General features: G+C 25.7%; 1 protein-coding gene across 4 annotated transcripts; it reads left to right on the top strand.

Moving 5' to 3' along the window:
- The first annotated feature begins 12,054 nt into the window (after positions 1-12,054).
- LOC113868159 (protein argonaute 1) lies at positions 12,055-19,419 on the top strand. 4 transcript variants are annotated; one of them, XM_027503733.1, is made up of 22 exons: positions 12,055-12,318; positions 13,246-13,892; positions 13,974-14,182; positions 14,270-14,419; positions 14,510-14,643; positions 14,764-14,873; positions 15,178-15,284; positions 15,365-15,503; positions 15,582-15,698; positions 15,914-16,021; positions 16,103-16,174; positions 16,705-16,827; positions 16,907-17,066; positions 17,157-17,416; positions 17,509-17,651; positions 17,786-17,848; positions 17,939-18,002; positions 18,095-18,230; positions 18,328-18,401; positions 18,487-18,581; positions 18,674-18,705; positions 18,811-19,418. In XM_027503733.1, the coding sequence occupies exons 2-22, from the start codon at positions 13,254-13,256 to the stop codon at positions 19,029-19,031; spliced, it is 3,156 nt and encodes a 1,051-aa protein (XP_027359534.1). In that variant the 5' UTR covers positions 12,055-12,318; positions 13,246-13,253; the 3' UTR covers positions 19,032-19,418. The 4 variants fall into 4 exon arrangements, 1 of the variants encoding a protein (XP_027359534.1); XR_003505218.1 differs by having other exon boundaries at positions 12,056-12,318; positions 17,509-17,676; positions 18,811-19,419; XR_003505217.1 differs by having other exon boundaries at positions 12,056-12,318; positions 15,582-15,725; positions 17,509-17,676; positions 18,811-19,280.
- Positions 19,420-20,219: the final 800 nt, after the last annotated feature.

The raw sequence follows: 20,219 nt of genomic DNA, 5'->3' as shown, positions 1-20,219 counted from the left end.
TAATTTTGTGTGCTTGATTTCTCTTTGTATGGTGCTTTGTTGTAGCTGTCATCTTAAGTTTTGGCTAAGAATTTATGGGTTGGGTAAGGGACATTTTCCAGCATTTGGGAGATTGATTGGACCACCCAATCAATCAAGTTGAGGAATAACCAATGAAGAAAGAGGCAATGAAATGTTTCTTCTAGAGCTCTGACAGTGTTGATAAAGACTCATTGATAAGCTTCTCACTGACCTTGTCCCATTGGTTTAATTCAGAGTGTCATATATCCACTAATAGTTTGGAACTTATGAAGGGATTCACAAAATAATAATAATAATAATAATGAGGTAAGGGAAGATGAAGATTCACAAAAAAAAGAATTGGATAAAATATATGAAGATTTCGTTTTGGATTAATTGGATTCTGTGTTTGTCCAAAAGCATCAACCAGTGATGATAACTTGGTATTCAAGTTTTTGCTATAATTAGTAATGAAGATGAATAATATAAGTTCCTTTTGGGATTACTAAAAAAGCATTCTCTAGATTGGATTTTTATATTTATTCTGGGAAGCAATTGAGAATGACCAAGACACAAGGGAAATGTTGGATGCTGCTTTATATAAAATTAATTATAAGTTTATTTATCCTGCATATATTATTAAAATAAAATAATTTTTATACAAAAAAAATGCATTATATAAATTTTTTAATAATTTTAAAAAAATAAGTATTTTAATTATTAATACTAAATATGTTATTATATTAAATAAAGCTAAATTAACTAACTTAATTACCTTTTATGGAAGTGACTTGTAGTTTAGATTAAAAATAACTAAATTAAAATATAAATTTAAAAATAAAAAATTGTAAATAATTTAATATTTAAATTATAATTAAATTAAAAAAATGTTCAATACAAAAAAAATAATTTAAAATGCTTCATTTAAATAACTCTTATTTAAAAAATTAGAACTCACACTTTATATATAAATATAAATTGAGCCTAAGTCTGGTATGTGATCAAAATTAAATTTGAGATTTGATTGTATCAACAGCAGTGTAATTAAAACCAATTCGACCAAATAAACCAGCACAAGAAAATTTTTGGATTGCATTGAATTAAGACTTAACATGTTTGTTTTAAACATCACTGATTTATGTTATAACTATTTTTCTAGTAATACTTTTTATTATATTACATATGTTTATAACTAGTTTAGTCGGTTTCACATTAAAAAATAATAAAAACTAAGTTAATTAATGATTTATTAATTCAATCAATGATTTAACATTGCAAAAACTAAGTTGACAATTCGAATTGAACTTAATAATAACAGTTTAATATTATGTGCATTGTACATGTATTTTATTTTAAAAATAATATAATAATTAAAAAATGAAATTTTATAAATTTCTATTAAGAATTTTATATTATCATAAAACTAATCAAATATAATATAACATAATAAAAAAATTTACAAACAATTTTAACTTTTGATGCAGTGACAAGAATTTTTTTTTTCTATTTTATAATTTTAGGAATAATTTAGTATGTTACTTGATACTAAATTAGTTAAATATAATATCAGAAACAATATCATAGAGAAAAATATTGATAAGATAATTTCATTAAAGTTTACTTATACAATTATAATTATATAATATCACAATTTTATAAACTATATTATATTTGAAAATTAGATTTGACAGTTTAACAAAGCTTTCTTTTTCCTTTCCAATTTTTATTTGGGTTAAAGATTTTCAATACTCAGTCTTATCTTTCATTGTTAATGATGTAATAAAAAAAATTCATTTTAGTTTAATTTTTAGAGCTTGTATAACTTGGTATCAATTTAGCAATAAATTTAGATCATGTCAAATTGTTAATTAAAATGATATAGTTGTGTTGGAAAGAGAAAATATAATATTTATTAAATAAATATATTATAATTAGTTATAAATTTATTAATTTATCTAATTAAAATTATTTTAAATTTATTCACATAATATCTATTGTTATTTGCATCAACAAAAATCACATGTTATAATTTTTTTTAGAATTGTTAATTGTTGATAACGTGATGTAATTAATTGTAGGCTGCGTTGTCACTAAATAAAATATATAGATTATTTTTAGAGTTTTTAATATTTATGAAAATAAAAAATAACGTTTTCAAAATTTCTAAAACAAAATCCATTGATATATGATTGAATTGAAAATAGAATTAAATCAAACACATTTATATTGAATTTTGGTTTATTTAATGCACCGAGGAATGGGAGCCACATTTGGCATGCTAAAAATGAATGGAGAAAAACAAAAACAAGAAAGTAACATTTACATAAAGTAAAGAGTGGAAAAGGAAAGGGAGAGATGGTGGCCATACAAGAAGGAGAGTGAGATGAGGAGAGTGGCAATCCATGTTGGAACTTAAAAAGCAAATGGCGTGGTGAAGAGAGAGAGAGTTGAAAGAATTCAATGTATATTATAAGTTTTGAACATTTAGATTTAGTGTAAGGTTAATATAAATATTTTTGCATCATTAATTAATTACAACATATTGTGTATATAATTTTTACATTAGGTATTACAAAATTTAATCATTTTATTAAAAAGATTGGTTTGAATGACAAGCATTTCAATATCATTTAAATAAAGTCTTGAGTTTGAACTATAAAAAAAATAAAAAAAATTAATCATTTTATTTAACATAATATTTTATTTTATTTTTTAATCAAAATAATCATATTTAAATTAAATTATAGAAATTTAAATTTGAAATATATGTTAAATTATAGTGACTATTTTTAATTATTTTTATGTTGGATGATATATAATACTCTGATATTAAAAAATTAAGTAATTTTTACTTTATAATTTTAATATCTTTAAATTAAGTCTTATTTTTATTATATTTTATTATAAATAGTAGTAAGATAAACTATATGAATTGTAATAATGTTAAACAAAATTGTGATATTAAATGGTTAACGATATTTATTTCATTTGATGATTAAATTTGAATTGAAAGTAATATTTTAAAATATTTATTTAGTAATGTTAAAAAGTTATTAAAAAGTAATTTTAAAATTTAATTAAATAAAAATAGTAAATTTTATTTAAAAAAATCAAAATTAACTTTTTTAGAGAAATTTCTTCACTTAAGTTTTTTTTTAAATGTAGTTTTTAAACTTTTATTTACATTTAAAAATTAATTTCTGTACATTAATTGTTACATTGTCAAATAATGAAATTATAATATAAATAAAATTTCTTTATATAACAATTATAATCATGTGTTAATATAAAAATATTTATGTTATTAGTATAATTAAATTAAATTTATATTATTAATATAATTATAAAAACTATTTTAAATAAAAGTAAAAGTAATTACTTAAAATAAAAAGAAGGGGGGGAAAAAAGAATATAAGATGGTATGATAATAGATGAAGAATGAGGTGGGTTGAATGAAAATAAATGATGAATTGGGTGTGAAGTTCGAGGAAGATAAAAAGGACCAACTGAAAGGCTGGCAATGCCAAAACGATACATGAATATACGTTCATCCACTCACTTCCTCCCTGTGGGACCACTCCACCCTCCCTCTTTTTACCTCCCAACCATTCTTTTTTATACGGTTTTCTTTATTATCCCTATTATTCTACCACTTTTTAATTATATCATATATTCTTATTCAACATTTTCCATTTTTATTCATTTTTTACTATGTTCAAATATTAGTGATAAATTGCTCAAATTTTAAAAATTACTTTGAAAATGCAATAAATATGCATTGATCCTTGTAACAGTAAAAGTTCATCAACTTTGGATTTTTATTTTCCACGGAGGAACCAATTTTGGTCAAACGAGTCAAACGGTGGAGAGAGAGAGGGCACTCTTTGGATTTTGCAACGGTTAGTTGTCAGCGTCACCTTGATCCCCACCCACACCTCTTGGCATCACCATCTCTCTCTTTGGGTCTAACCCTTTTTTTTTCCTTTTTGTTTTCTCACAAAGTTATTGTGAAGATGAAAAAACATGATACACTTGTGAGGAGGCATAATGTTTTGTTTAATAATTTGTTATTTAAAATCTGAAATACCATAAATCAAACTATTCAATATAAACAAAAATTGGTCAAAATTATAATGCTATTTCATAATTTTGAAAAGTTCTATGCTATTACGTTAAAAAAGAAAAAAAAAAAAGTTTCACCCCTTTCCCTTTCAGTACTTACATCGCATTCCAGAATAATCAACCCATTAATGTCTATGCAGTATGCAAGTTCGCCATCAAAGAACCAGACATGCCGAAAGTAACAACATTCAAGAAATGTACGGATATAATTATTATCACCATAAATATTTAAATTATTTTATTAATCATTCTATCTTTAAATTAATTAACTTATTTTTAATGTATTTGTAATAATTAATTATTTATATACCGAATTAACTACTGCACATCGTTTTTAAATTTGTTTGTAATTTTATTCTAAAAAATAACTGTTTCATATTATCCAAACGTAAAAAAGTAAGGTGAAATAATTTCTCAAATAATATATTTAAACATGAAACTTAATTTATATAAACAATTATCATAATAATTCATTATAAACACGACTGACTATTAAAATAAACATTGCTTTTAACTAGTCTAAATACAATCTAGGTATAATTTAGCTTAACCTCAAAAACTATAAATATAATATACCTTTTAAAGTATTTATTTATGAGATTGTTACTCTTTTTATGGTATTTAAAACTTAGGGTGCATGTATTTAGAGAGAAATTTGCTTTTGACAAGATAAAATATAACGCGTGTTGATGTAATTCATGCTATTAATCGCTAATAAAAAAATTTTAAATATTACTCAAGGTTTGTTAAGTATTTATTTTTATAAATTTGTTATATATTTTTTAATGAAAATTTTAAGTAATGAAACAGTTGAAAAGTGTTTTATTACATTTACTGTGTGAATTGAAGATAGTGATTGCCATAATTAAGTATAATTTGTTTCATGGAGTGATTAAAATATTTTTTTTAATTAATTTTTGCTCTTACGGTTATATTTAAACAATTATTCTCACTTTGTTTTTTCCTAATTTATTTGTCACTTTGAAATATTAAAGTAAAATTAATTTTTTTATTCAATTTTATTTTCCTTACTTAATTAATTAACTCGTGAATTACAAAAATGTGTTTATTTTTTTAACAGTCACTCTCTCTACGTTAATGAAGCGACATTTTGATTGTATTAAATTTTCTTTATTCCATATATTTTATTAGCTAGAAAATATTATAAGTTAAATTCATTTCAATATATTCTATTGACATTTTTATACATTCATCCCCTGTAAAGAGGATTTTTCCCTCTATAATATGTTTTAAGTATAACAAAAAAAAAAGGATAAAATGGTTATTTGGTATATTAATATTAAGCAAATTAAAGAAAAATCTATTGTTTAGATACATAGTAACCCAAGAACTGTAGTTCTAGATAACGTTGTTCATTCGGGATTAGTTAATATATATAATTTAATACACATTAAACAAAATATCCAATTTAATTTCCTTTTTATAGAAACATTGAAATTAAATTAAATTTTGAATTGAATAAAATTTATATTAATGTGTTAAAATATAATAAATAAAAAGACACTTTACCAATCTTATAATAATGAAACTGTTATTATTTTACAACAAAATTAATATAAGAGTAATTTTCTGTAATTTACCGTGGGATAAACTTAGCTCTTTTGTTATGTTTTTAAATTATTGCTTTTGTGGTCAAATAATAATAGTTTACCATTCTTACGTCGTTCTACTATTAAATTATTATTTAAAACTCATAAATTACTTTTACAAATATTAAATATCCTTTTTTTAAAAATTTTATTGATTATTAAACAGTAAATATTATTTTATTTTATTTTAGTTCACACCATTTCATTATACTACTCTGTTTGTACCGATACAACGTAGATTCATCCTTTTCTATTTTGGAAATTTTTTATCACTAAAATAGGATATTTAAGTTTTTTAAAAAATAAGATGCATTCTTGGAATACACAGCAGCGCATTAAAATAATAATAATAATATATTGAAATCAAATGAATATTAAAAATAAACAAATAAAAATGCATAAAAATATGTTAATTAATAGTATAACTTTTTTTTATTTTAAATAATATCTTATGAATTTAATTTTAATAATAATGACAATTTAAGAAAATGTTTATTAATATTTTATGTAATTATTATTTATTTAAAGTAAATATATTATTGAGTTTTAAAAAAATTTAAATATTAAAATATGTTATCATATCTGAAACTAATCTCTTTGATTTTATAGGATAATAAATGCCAAATTATCAATTCCTAGCAATAATTTATTGAACAGGTATAAAATTACATTGTTTTTAAAAAATATTATAAATTAAAATTTAGTTTTATTTAGTTGAATTATACTGAAATTGTCAATAGATTGTTTAATTAATTCAATATTCAATAACATAAATTTAGATTTAATCAAATTAGGTTATTAAATTGATATATAATTATATTTTTGACACATAAAAATAAATATTTATAAAAAATTCAAATCAGCGTTAAAAAAAAAACTTAATGGCATAACTATATTAATATGAAATTTAAGGAATTTAAACACACTGATGATTAATAAAATATAAATAAAAAAAAAAATACGACATTATTAAGTTTTGATGGAGTTTATTGCATTTAAGATTTTACAGTCACATGTATTCAATCTACACTTGTCACATGTAATTATTAATTAAGTAAATATATTTTTTACATGCATGATTTCTAATAAATCTGTTTTTTATGTTTTGCTTTTATTTTGTTGAGAAATGTTGATGTTGGATTGTGTTGAGTATATGTTCATGTACAACTCATCTTCAAATATATTGCATTAGTCACCTAAATTTTTTCTGTGGTTTAAGTTTCTTAATTATCAAAGGTGTATTTAAAAATATAACCTGATCTAATAATAACTCAGTAGATACAATAATTTTATTCATTTTATTGTAATCGTAAATCAAATAAATTCCTTCAAATATAATATATTTTACTAACCTTAATTTTGACAGCATTCTATTAAATAAATATTTTAAAATAAATAAATTCAGATTACAATTCCAACATTACATAAATAAATAATAAAATATCATTTACGGGCAACAAATTAGAAAAATAAAAAAAAAACTTATATATCTTCCATGACACTTATTTAAATTATACATAAAACAATCCATATATTTTTTAAAATTATCTTAATATAATATCATAATAACAATATCTATATAATTATATTACATATTGATTATTATATTCAGCAGAGTTATAATAAAATTAAAATATCTAAATTTTAAATATTAAATAATTTGATTTCTTATTTATTTCTCACATTTATTGCTCTAATTAACGTAAATAACGGTCATCAAAAAGGTTGGATAAATCTATGCTAATTTTGATGTTGATAATATTGATAATTTTTATTACAATTTTTAATAATTTTATACTAGTAAAAATATATGAAGAGTCATAAATAAATAAAAGACCATACAAATAATAAAATCTGTTTAACAATTCTTAAATTTTCAATTTTATACATTTTACCATAATTTATACTGCGTATATAATAAAAGTTTACCACAAGTGTGCACACGTAATACCATTGTGTATATTTTAAACGTTACTACTTATTGTCTTTGAAAATATACCATTAGTAAACATGGTCTGCGTTACACCGATTTCCATTAATATATTTATATTTTTATTATTTAATTTAGTTTTAAAATAATTATAATTTAAATATAAAAAAATTAGTTTTAATATGATAGAAAGATAAAAATATTAAATGAAAATTTTAATTATTTTTAAAATAAATTATATATATAAAAATAAATATAACAGTTAAAATATTTATTTTAAATAAAATAAATATTTTAAAATAAAATAAATATTTTAAAATAAAATAAATATTTTTAAATTATATTTATGTATTACACAAATTTATTTATATTTTTTATTAAATTATATTATTTTAAAATAAATAAAAATTATAATTTAAATATAAAAATATATAATAATAAAATTTTATTATATTAAATAATATCAAATATAATTACATTAAATATATGATAAATATATTTTTATATATTTGATATATTTAAAATTTTTAATTTAAATTTAAATAAAAACTAAAAGAGAAGAATGATTTTATTGAATACAAAAATTAATTCTTATATCAATTAAAATTATAAATGTTGATATAATATAAAATATATGAGTTATATTTTTATATATATAATTCAAGTATTATAGCATTAACCTTAGCTTGAGCAGTTACTTTTTTTTTTTTCAATAGAATTTGTATGCATCCAATCACATCTATTCATAAAATAAATAAAAATTAAGAAACTAATTGATAAATTAAATATAATTTATATAACAAATTTTAGTAAATTTTTACAACAAAATATCTGTTAAGACGTTATTTTCACGACGACTTTTTAAATCGACTTTTCAAATAATCAAATTATACAAACACAAAATTATGACAAGAAATTATGTTATCGTCATAGTTTAATTCTTTAATAATAGTTGTGACAAAATTACAACATAAAATGATTGTTTTTGACTACAATAAATTTATCTTTATTCTTTATCATTAAAAATTTTGTATGAAATATATTTTTTCTTCTTTTAATATACCATTGAACCCATAAAAAAAATGCTATATCCTATTGAAGTATGTATGTAATTACTCTATAAAAAAATAAAAAAATGAAAAATAAATCAAATTAATTAGTATAAAATTACATGTAAATGATAACATAATTATAATTTATTACAGATAATAAATTTTTTATAAGAAAAATACAAATACTAATATATTTTCATTAATTAATATTATATCAGTATTAATTACCTCTTTTTTACAATATATATTTAGAGTATCGCACAATCGTGATTTTTTTTTTTTATTTTTTAATCATTTTGAAATCATAATGTTAAGGAAATTTCATTTATCTTTATTAGAAGTTGTTATTTTTTTATAAAAGTATGAAAAACATAAAAGCAAATAGTTATTTATGATGAATATAAATTGAATCTACGTATAAATATATTAATTTGCATTGGTGGAAAAAAATAGATTAGATATCTGAATTAAAATATATTATGAGTGGTATAAAAATAATTAAATATTTATAATTTTTTATTTACAAATTTTAAAATATAAAATTATATGATACATTAACTCCATAACATAATTTTAGAGAATTTAAATTTATACTATTGTAAGTTAGATTAGTTAAAAATAATAATAATAGATTTAATATAAATTAATAAGTTAAAAATAATACAGTTTTATACTAAAAAATTTAAAATAAAATATATGAACATAATTTACTGAAATTTAAAATTTTATTGTCAAATGAAATTGTAACTAATAAGCAAAGATATCTTCGCAAGAATGTAATAAAGTTTTCAACTTACCTTTTAATTAAAAATAAAATTGTATTTGTTAAATAAAATTGTATCTAATGAATGAAAATATTTTTTCAAAAATCTAATAAACTTCTCAAGTTATCTATTATTTAAAAATAAAATTATATTTTTACTTTAAGTTCTATTTAAATTTGAGTAGTATTATTTTAAATTATTTTATTAATTAGTTTAGTATATTATATATTTAAATATATACTTTTAACCCTAAAATGTACTTTAAATTGATAACAAAACTACACTTACATAGTTAAAAAATTATTAAAAAATTATTATCAAATGTTAAAAATAGGAAAATAAAAATTTAATAAACTTCTTGAGTTACTCTTTAATTAAAAAATATTTTTTTATTTTAAATTATATTTAAATTTAAATGGTATTAATTTAAATTATTTTATTAATTAATTTAATATAATTTATATTTTAATATGTATTAAAAATTCTAAAATGTACTTTGAATTAATAACAAAACTACACTCTGTCGATCAAAAATTTAGAAAAAAAATTATTATCAACTGTGGAAAATAGAAAAATAAGTCTAATAAATATATACTTTAAGTTGTATTTATATTGGAATGATATTAATTTAAATCAATTTATTAATCATTTTAATATAATTTATATTTCAATATTTAAATTATAATAAGGTACTGTATATAAAATTAAAATTTATTGAAATTAATTATAATATTTTTATAACTAAAGAATTAAAATTATAATTTATTCAAATCTATTATCTTTAAATTGTAGTTATAAAAAATTTATTAAAATTAATAGTTATATAATATTAAAAATGACAGTAATAAAATTACTATGAATGACATTTAATAAAAAATTTATTAAAATTTTTTATAAATAAAAAATTATAGAAAAGTTCAATGTCAAATGTTAAAAATAGAAAAAGAAATATTGAATAAATTGTATAAAAATAATTTTGCAAAAATATGATGAGGTTTTATTCAACATTTGAATGTTATTGATTTAAATTATTTTATTAATTACTTTACTATATTATATATTTAAATATACATTTAAAATATTAAAATATGCCTTGAATTAAAAAAAATACATTTACAAAATTATTATTTTATATTATATATTATTATATTTAAATTTTCAATGAAAAAACAAATAAATTATAATACAGATAAAAATATATTTTTTATTGTATTTTTTTTATTTCCTAATTTTTCATATATTCTGTAATTTTGTCTCCACTTATATAAATCATATGTATATAACTTTTGAAAATGTTCTTTCTATTATTTTTCTTTTTTTTATTAGATTTTTGTATCATGTCAACTGTACAGAACGACCTAATTACATGTATTTTTAAAGTTTATATCTTTTATATAAATTTTCATTTACAACAATTTTGTTATTGTCATTTTTAATATTATATAATTATCAATTTTAATAAACTTTCTTTAAATATAAGATTATAATTTAATAATCAATTTTAATAAGTATGAATTAAATATAAATTTAATTTATAAATTATAAAAAAGATTATAATTAATTTTAATACAGTTTTAAATCAATGTTATTTAACTCTTAATATAATTTAAAATAAAATATAATTTTTTTTTGCAATTGAAAGATCATATGAGAATTTTATTAGATTTTTTACAAACATATTTTATTCAATCATATGAAATTTTCATTCAGTTGAATTAATATTTTTTTTTATATTTTTAACAATTGATAATATTTTTTAAAAAAATTTTAATGTTTGTTTTATAAGTTATCATTTGTAATAAAATATTTTAAAATACAATTCAAAGACAATAAATATGAATTAAATATAATTTTAATTTATAAATTATAAAAATTTTATGATTAATTTTAATTAATTTTTATTTAATGTAACTTATCATAGATTTATTTATAAATTTTGTTATAAATATATAAAATAACATATAAATTTATTATTAATAAATAAAAAATGACTAAATATTTTAAATTTTAATTAACATAAATTTTATTATAAATATACAGAGTACTGAGCATGTGTAACTTATAGAGTAATAAATATGTGTAAAATATACCTTCTAAATTTTATAAATTTTATTATAAATATAAATAGTAATAATATATATATATATATATATATATATGGACAGATAACAGGAAATAAATAATATATAAATAGCAAATTAAAATATAAAAATATATTAAATAAATAAAAATATAATATTTACTTTTTGTTGCTATTCATGGAATATTTACCTTAAATGACATGGATAACATGACTCGTACATTACTCTTCTTACCAGACACTCATTTCCAATTAAAAATGATTTTTCGTTTACTTTATTTATAATAATCCTAATAATATGTTACGTTATACGTTAGGTAGAACAAAAAAAAATAAAGACAGAAAAGGCAATAATATTATAATAATAAAAAAAATAGGAAATTAAGTAAAAAATCTAATAAGATACATAATAATATTAAATATAAAAGAATAGAGTGCTTAGGGAAGAAGCAGTAGTAGGCATATTAAATATAAAAGAATAAGGTGCTTAGGGAAGAAGGAGTAGTAGAAGAGAGAGAAGGGTAGAGGAGGGAGTGGTCATTTTCAAAGACCTACCCCATCTTTATAACATGTCCAATTCTTAGCTTTCATGTGGTTTCTCTCTTTCTTTCTCTTCACTAACATCTCTTCGTTTCATTTCTCTTCAACTATATCTTTTTCTTCATTTTAGTGAGAGAAACTTACTCTTCTCTCTTTTTCACTCCACTGCCCCAGCTTCACCCTTCCCTCGTCTAAAATCGCACTTGTTTTTCTTATTCAGGTACAAATTCATGCTTCTATTTTTTCTAGGGTTTTGGCACATGATATTTTCCTTTTTTTTCTCGCTGTTTTCGTTCCTGGGTCTCTTCAGCTTCTTCTGCGCTGTGTCGTGGGTGTTTTTCAAAATTTTTTCTTTCTGGGTTTTATTCCCTTAGATCTAGCGTTTCTGGGCTCTGTGGTGGGTGCTGATGTGAGTGGTTCTGGGTCTGATCTGTTTTTTGTTTGATTTTGAAGATGCTTTGTTGTGTTTTCTCTCCATTTTTTGTTTTCTAGGTTCGGCTTGGGTTTCAGATCGCATGTTTTTTGTCCTCTTACGGATGTTTTTTGGTTCCCGGTTTGGTGCTTTTGTTTTTGGTGATTTTTGTGATGGTTTTGTTGCAATGTATGTTGAGCTTCTGTGTGGTTTTGTTTTTATGTTTCTTTTTCTTTCGCTTTTCTTGTTTCGTTTATATATGTGTTAAGTAAAGAAAATATACTTGTGTTTTGCTTGGTGCTATATTTGAAGTGTTGTATTCATATTCTGGTTTTGTTGGTGTTTTTGAACTTGTAGGCTGTTTCATATTGTTTATTGATATGAGTTTTGTTGCAAGAAATTTTATTGCATCTGTTTTCATCTTGGGTGGGGCCTTTGGAATATTTAGTTTCATTAATAAGCTGTGGCCTCTGGAATATTTTGTCCCATTAATACGCAGTGAGTAGATGTTACTTGTGTTAATTACTTTACTTTTATTTCAGAAAGTTATTATGGTAAGTGCAACATTTCATTTAATTAGTGTGTGCTCTGTCTTGGGGATCCTTTGAATAATGTCTTGGCTAGAAATGTTGATGTTGGATTGTGTTGTGTTTGTGTTCATGTTCATGTACTACTCATCTTTGAATATATTGGATTATTCACTTAATTTTTCTTTGTTGTGTCATCTGAGTGCAGTGTTCATCATGGTCAGAAAGAAGAGAACTGAGGGACCTAGTGGGGGTGAAAGCTCTGATACCCAACGCCCAGCTGAAAGAAGTGCTCCACCCCAACAACAAGCTGCTGCTGCAGGAGGGGCTGGATCCCAGGGAGGTAGAGGTTGGAGTTCTCAAGGAGGACGCGCAGGTTATGGTGGCGGCCGAGGTCGTGGGATGCCCCAACAGCAATATGGTGCCCAACCTGAATATCAAGGTAGGGGAAGGGGAGGGCCTTCTCAACAAGGAGGACGAGGAGGATATGGTGGTGGTCGAGGTGGTGGTGGTGTGGGCAGTGGACGTGGCGTAGGTCCTTCATACGGTGGTCCATCCAGGCCACCGGCACCCGAGCTGCACCAAGCAACCTCAGTTCCATATCAGGCTGGGGTGACTCCTCAGGCCATGTCATCTGAGGCAAGTTCTTCCCAGAAGCTGGAAATTTCAGAATTGGAACAGCAAACGGGGCAGATGTCAATTCATTCTGAAACTAATCCTGCTCCTCCTCCCTCGAGTAAATCATCAATGAGGTTTCCTCTTCGACCAGGAAAGGGTAGCTATGGCACCAGATGTATTGTTAAGGCCAATCATTTCTTTGCTGAGCTACCTAATAAAGATCTGCATCAGTATGATGTAAGTTCCAACTATAATGATTGGTGAAAATTTCTTATGCTTTTGTTTAACATGCTTGTTTTGCTGCTACTGGTTGTTTAGGTAACAATTACTCCTGAAGTGCCATCGAGAGGTGTGAACCGTGCTGTTATGGAGCAGTTGGTGAGGCTGTACCGAGAATCTCACCTGGGTAAGAGACTTCCTGCTTATGATGGGCGCAAGAGCCTCTATACTGCTGGTCCACTTCCCTTTATATCGAAGGAGTTTAGAATCACCCTCATTGATGATGATGAAGGAGCAGGAGGACAGAGGTGTGCATTATGTTTATGACTGATTGTTTCTTCGTTCAATTTTATCCTCATTTAATTTGTTAATCTTTGGTTTATGTTTCAATGCAGGAGGGACAGAGAGTTCAAAGTGGTGATAAAATTTGCTGCACGAGCAGACCTTCACCATTTAGGGCTCTTTTTACAGGGAAGACAAACTGATGCTCCTCAGGAAGCCCTGCAAGTCCTTGACATTGTTCTGCGGGAACTTCCTACTACCAGGTTGCTGAGATAGCTATTTTATCCCCACTCTGTACATTTTGATCCACCCTGTTGTAGTTGACTTTGTTAACTGGATATTTGGCATTCTAGGTATTGTCCTGTAGGGAGATCATTTTATTCACCTGATCTGGGTAGAAGACAGCCTTTAGGTGAGGGATTGGAAAGCTGGCGTGGTTTCTATCAAAGTATTCGTCCCACTCAGATGGGACTATCATTGAACATTGGTATGTAATAATATCGTAGTATTAGTTTGTACACCTTTTTTCCTTAGATTCTGTGTTCATTTTTCTTAACCTGTTCTCCAAATTAATTTACAATTTAAATGTTCACTAATGGATGTGCAGACATGTCCTCCACTGCATTTATTGAGCCATTGCCAGTAATTGACTTTGTAACTCAATTGCTGAATAGAGATGTATCCTCCCGACCCCTGTCTGATGCTGACCGGGTGAAGGTCAGATTTTGTTAAACCTTATTTCTTGATATTGTTATTTTTGTATCATAGATTTTTTTTTCCAATTTATATATTGTCAGTGAAATAATATAATTGGTACACCATTGTTTGCACATGCTTGTGTTTTAATTTTGTCACTACATGTGCAAAGTTCACCTACTTTTGGCTGCATTGATAATTTTTCTTTTCTTTTATTTGATCTATTGAAGGTGTTTTGCTTTCAGCATTGCTTTTAAAGAAATGGAGATTGGGGTTCTCCCCTAAACTCATGTATTAACTTCCTTCTTTTGTTTCCAAATGACAGATAAAGAAAGCGCTCCGTGGTATCAAAGTTGAAGTAACACATCGTGGAAATATGAGAAGAAAATACCGAATCTCTGGCCTGACTTCACAGGCAACTAGAGAATTGACGTGAGTATTTGTAGTTGTTTTTATTTTAATGTAATGCAGTAATCTTTCTGCTAATTTACCTTTTGGGTTTTGGCTTTTAGATTCCCTGTAGATGAAAGGGGGACGATGAAATCTGTTGTGGAGTATTTCTATGATACATATGGTTTTGTTATTCAACACACTCAGTGGCCCTGTCTGCAAGTAGGCAATACACAGAGGCCAAACTATTTACCAATGGAGGTAATAAGCATACTCAAACATTAGGATTGGCTATTTTGTGCATGTGCTTGTTTTTGCTAATAACATGTCCGAATGAAGGTTTGCAAGATTGTAGAGGGTCAAAGATACTCAAAGAGGTTGAATGAGAGACAGATTACTGCTCTGCTAAAAGTCACATGCCAGCGTCCTGTTGAGAGGGAGCGTGACATCATGCAGGTCAGCAGAATGTTGTCTATTTATTATGTAATTTTCCATTGGTGATATAAATAATTTAATATGTTTTAGCCTTGTGACATTTTGTGTATGATTGTGTTTATATTATTAATCTGTTGTCAGTTCTTGTTTGGGCTGAAAGGTTTATGATGCCATCTGTATGTGTGTACAAGTTATTTTTTCCCTGGGATAATGGATCATGTGTGTATATTGTTCAGACAGTACATCACAATGCCTACCATGAGGATCCTTATGCCAAAGAATTTGGAATCAAAATTAGTGAGAAGCTTGCTCAAGTTGAAGCTCGCATCCTTCCTGCACCTTGGGTATCTTTGTCATGATTTGTTTATTGACTTTTAAACTTGTTAATATTTTTTGTACGACAATTGACATTGTGTTTCCTTCAGCTCAAATATCATGATACGGGTAGAGAAAAAGATTGTCTTCCTCAAGTTGGGCAATGGAATATGATGAACAAGGTATATTCTGGTAGCTGTACATAGACAATAAATATTTCTGTTCATTTTGTACCTTTTCATTTTCACCGTTATGTTCATTTGCATATTGTATTTGTGTAAGATGCTTTTCATTATATTTTTGACACGGATTTTTTCCCCTTCTTTTATGGTCTGAGGTGTAATGAATAGTGCAGTTATATATCTTTGAGGGTTTTTTTCCCAATTGGAAGGGGTTGTGAATAAAGTTATTCTGCAGTTATACTGATTTTATTCTTTCTTTGTCTCTAAATAAAATAAATTGAATATGGTATGGTGGGTTTAATAATCATATAGGTTTATTTGGAGTTTTATAATTCAAGTAGAAGTAGAATCAAAGGAAGCTTGTGCAAGAGCATGTGTTCATTAGGATCTTTTGAATGATTTAACAAGGACATAGAATATTGTGTCAATTTTTTATGCAGATAGTGCCTTGTAAATTTTTGGGTCTGTTAAAGGTTTTCTTTTTTCTTTTTTGGTGGAGTTTGAAATAATCTTGTCTCTGATTTTTTCAGAAAATGGTCAATGGTGGGACAGTCAACAACTGGTTCTGCATAAATTTTTCAAGGAATGTTCAAGATAGTGTTGCCCGGGGTTTTTGTTATGAACTTGCTCAGATGTGTTACATTTCTGGCATGGTATGGATATTCCCTTTACTCAAACTTGTTCTTGTCCACAGTTTACTTGTTTACTTGATCTTTTGTTGCATGTTTGCAGGCATTTAATCCAGAGCCAGTAGTTCCCCCACTTAGTGCACGCCCTGATCAAGTGGAAAAGGTTCTAAAAACTCGATATCATGATGCCAAGAATAAACTGCAGGGAAGGGAGCTTGATTTGCTTATTGTTATTTTGCCTGATAATAATGGCTCTCTTTATGGTAATGGTCCATTGACTTATCTTTGTTACTTCTGTTTACCTCTGATACTGATCAGACCCGTGAACATAACATGTATTGTATGTTATGCAGGTGACCTCAAACGAATATGCGAGACAGACCTTGGGCTTGTTTCACAGTGTTGCTTAACTAAGCATGTTTTTAAAATGAGCAAGCAGTACCTTGCAAATGTTGCTTTGAAAATTAATGTTAAGGTTGGAGGTAGGAATACTGTACTTGTCGATGCAATCTCACGACGCATTCCCTTAGTCAGCGACAGGCCCACAATTATTTTTGGAGCTGATGTGACTCATCCGCATCCTGGAGAGGATTCAAGCCCATCAATTGCAGCAGTATGGTTTTTGCTTTTTAGGTCCAAGCAGCTCAAGTTTGTAGATATTTTTGTGATTAGCTGTGTTTAAAATCATGGATGTTATGACTGTAGGTTGTGGCTTCTCAAGATTGGCCCGAGATTACAAAGTATGCTGGTTTGGTTTGTGCCCAAGCACATAGACAGGAACTCATTCAAGATCTTTTCAAACAATGGCAGGATCCCGTCAGAGGAACATTAACTGGCGGAATGATCAAGTACTCTCTTTCCCTCCTCTCATATGTGAGCTCATTAATGCACATTGGGGGTCGCTAGATTTTAGTTAGTTATAAACTATCATTAATCTCAAGTTTTATAGATTATTTTCTTATATTATTTATTTATTTGGCAGGGAACTTCTTATATCTTTCCGGCGGGCTACAGGACAGAAGCCACAGCGCATCATATTTTACAGGTAGTTTATGATTTTAGGCCTTGGTTGCAGTCGTCATGTTTAATTTTATTGTATATATGGTGATGATGATTTGTTCAATAATATTTGCAGGGATGGTGTGAGTGAGGGGCAGTTTTATCAAGTTTTATTGTTTGAGCTTGATGCTATTCGAAAGGTAATAGTATTATGCTAGGGTCAGCATCTATGAATAATCTAAATGTTTGCTTGTATGCTAACTTTTTCAACTTTACCTTTGCTCACTGCCAGGCTTGTGCATCCCTTGAACCCAACTATCAGCCACCTGTAACTTTTGTGGTGGTTCAAAAGCGTCATCACACAAGGCTCTTTGCTAGCAACCATCATGATAAGAGTTCTGTTGACCGGAGTGGCAATATATTACCCGGTATTAAATTTTTCTATTTGTGCACACGGTACCTATATAATATCTTGTTTATTAACTCTTAACGCAAAATAACACTACTACCCTGGAATTATTGCAGGCACGGTTGTAGACTCCAAAATTTGCCATCCAACCGAATTTGACTTTTATCTCTGTAGCCATGCTGGAATACAGGTGAGTTTTTGCTTCTCTTTTGTTACCTATAATTAGATTTGCTGTTGGAAAATGTTCTTATGTTATTGATAATTTGATTTTACAGGGTACAAGCCGTCCTGCTCATTACCATGTCTTGTGGGACGAGAACAATTTTACTGCTGATGCTTTGCAAACCCTAACCAACAACCTTTGCTACACGTAAGTAATAAACTAGTAACGCGTTACATGAATTTTCCAGTGTTAAAGAAGACATTAAATCTAATGTTCTTTATATTTTATTTTTTTTTTAGTTATGCTAGATGCACCCGTTCTGTTTCAATCGGTTAGTTTTCTCTCAATAACTTGTTTGGTGGATTCATGAGGATTTATGTTGTGTATGGTTATTAACTAATTCTGGTGTTTTCTTTTGTGTATGTTACAATTGCAGTGCCCCCTGCATATTATGCCCATTTGGCTGCATTTCGGGCAAGGTTTTACATGGAACCCGAGACCTCAGATAGTGGGTCTATGACAAGCGGCGCTGTTGCTGGCCGCGGAATGGGTGGTGGTGGTGCAGGACGAAGCACTCGAGCCCCTGGTGCTAGTGCTGCTGTGAGGCCATTACCTGCTCTTAAGGAGAATGTCAAGAGGGTTATGTTCTATTGCTAATCTAAGATCAATGAATGTTGTTATTATTGAAGCACTATCTCAAGTTATTTTGTTGTGGTTATTGCTTTGAAAGCATCTTAGGATATTGCTCCAGTGTGTTGTCTTACATGCTCTTGTTTGTCTCAAAATAGCTGTCATTGGGGGTTTGGCTTTGATCCAAACTATGTTAACATTGCAAGTCATTTATGACTTTGTTGTCACCGTAAAGAAATCTATAATTTAGATGAGTAATGGAATGGAGAAGTTGAAATTAAGTTCTTAATCTTTCAAAATCTTTCTGGATTAATTGGGAATTTGGACATGGATAATGTTGTAATTTCAGTTCCGGTTTTTATTGTAGTTGTGTTTACACAATCGTTTTAATTATGTTAGAAATTTGGAGCTTTATCAAGAAGTCTTTGTCAGATGTTTATTATTCATTATTTGCTTCGTCAGGTATGCAGTATAGGATCTAAGATTAGATATAAAATGAATTGCCAACGTAAACAACTTTTGCATTAAATAAATTATCATCATCCTTCATTTCATATTATATTTTCTTAGGTGGTATTTTTTTTAGCATAAATAATTAAAAAGGTTTTACTAAGTATTTACAAATAATTTTTTTTAATAAAAAAATATAGTTATTGTATTGAAGTTATAAAAATATAATAAATATTTATTTTAATAAAATTTTATTATTATTTGAATTTAACAAAATTTATAATTAAAATACGTTAATTTCAAGTTTTGCATGGCTTATTTTTCGTTCTTTTTCCTTTTTACTTTGAATTTTGGGTTAATAATACTTCACACGAGTTTAACAATCGTGTAACTTCTATTTTGTTTGCGTCTTCGAAATTTTTAATTACAAGTTAAAAAGATTTAGATGATTTTGTAAGTTGAGATTTGGACTTGATATGCTCAATCATGAGACTATTTAGGTCAACTATGATAGATTTAGTGGCTGATCGAATTGGTTGAAAAATTAAATTATTTGAATAATTAGTCATATCTAATTATATAAATTGTTTCAATATGTTAAATAAAAAATAGTTTTGAAACAATCTCTTGTTTTGATAGAATAAAATAGCTATGTTGAAATTATTGAAAAAATGAGGTTACGTGTAATAGTTAGTTTTGTATTAATAATTATTAAAAACTGACATTTTAAAGTTAATTTGAAATTAAGTATCTTAAATAAGTTAT

The sequence above is a fragment of the Abrus precatorius genome, unplaced genomic scaffold (genome assembly GCF_003935025.1).
Source record: "Abrus precatorius isolate BTA unplaced genomic scaffold, Abrus_2018 Scaffold5, whole genome shotgun sequence".
NCBI lineage: Eukaryota > Viridiplantae > Streptophyta > Magnoliopsida > Fabales > Fabaceae > Abrus > Abrus precatorius.
The sequence above is the reverse complement of the archived record's forward strand: the minus strand, read 5'-3'. Positions and strand labels throughout refer to the sequence as shown.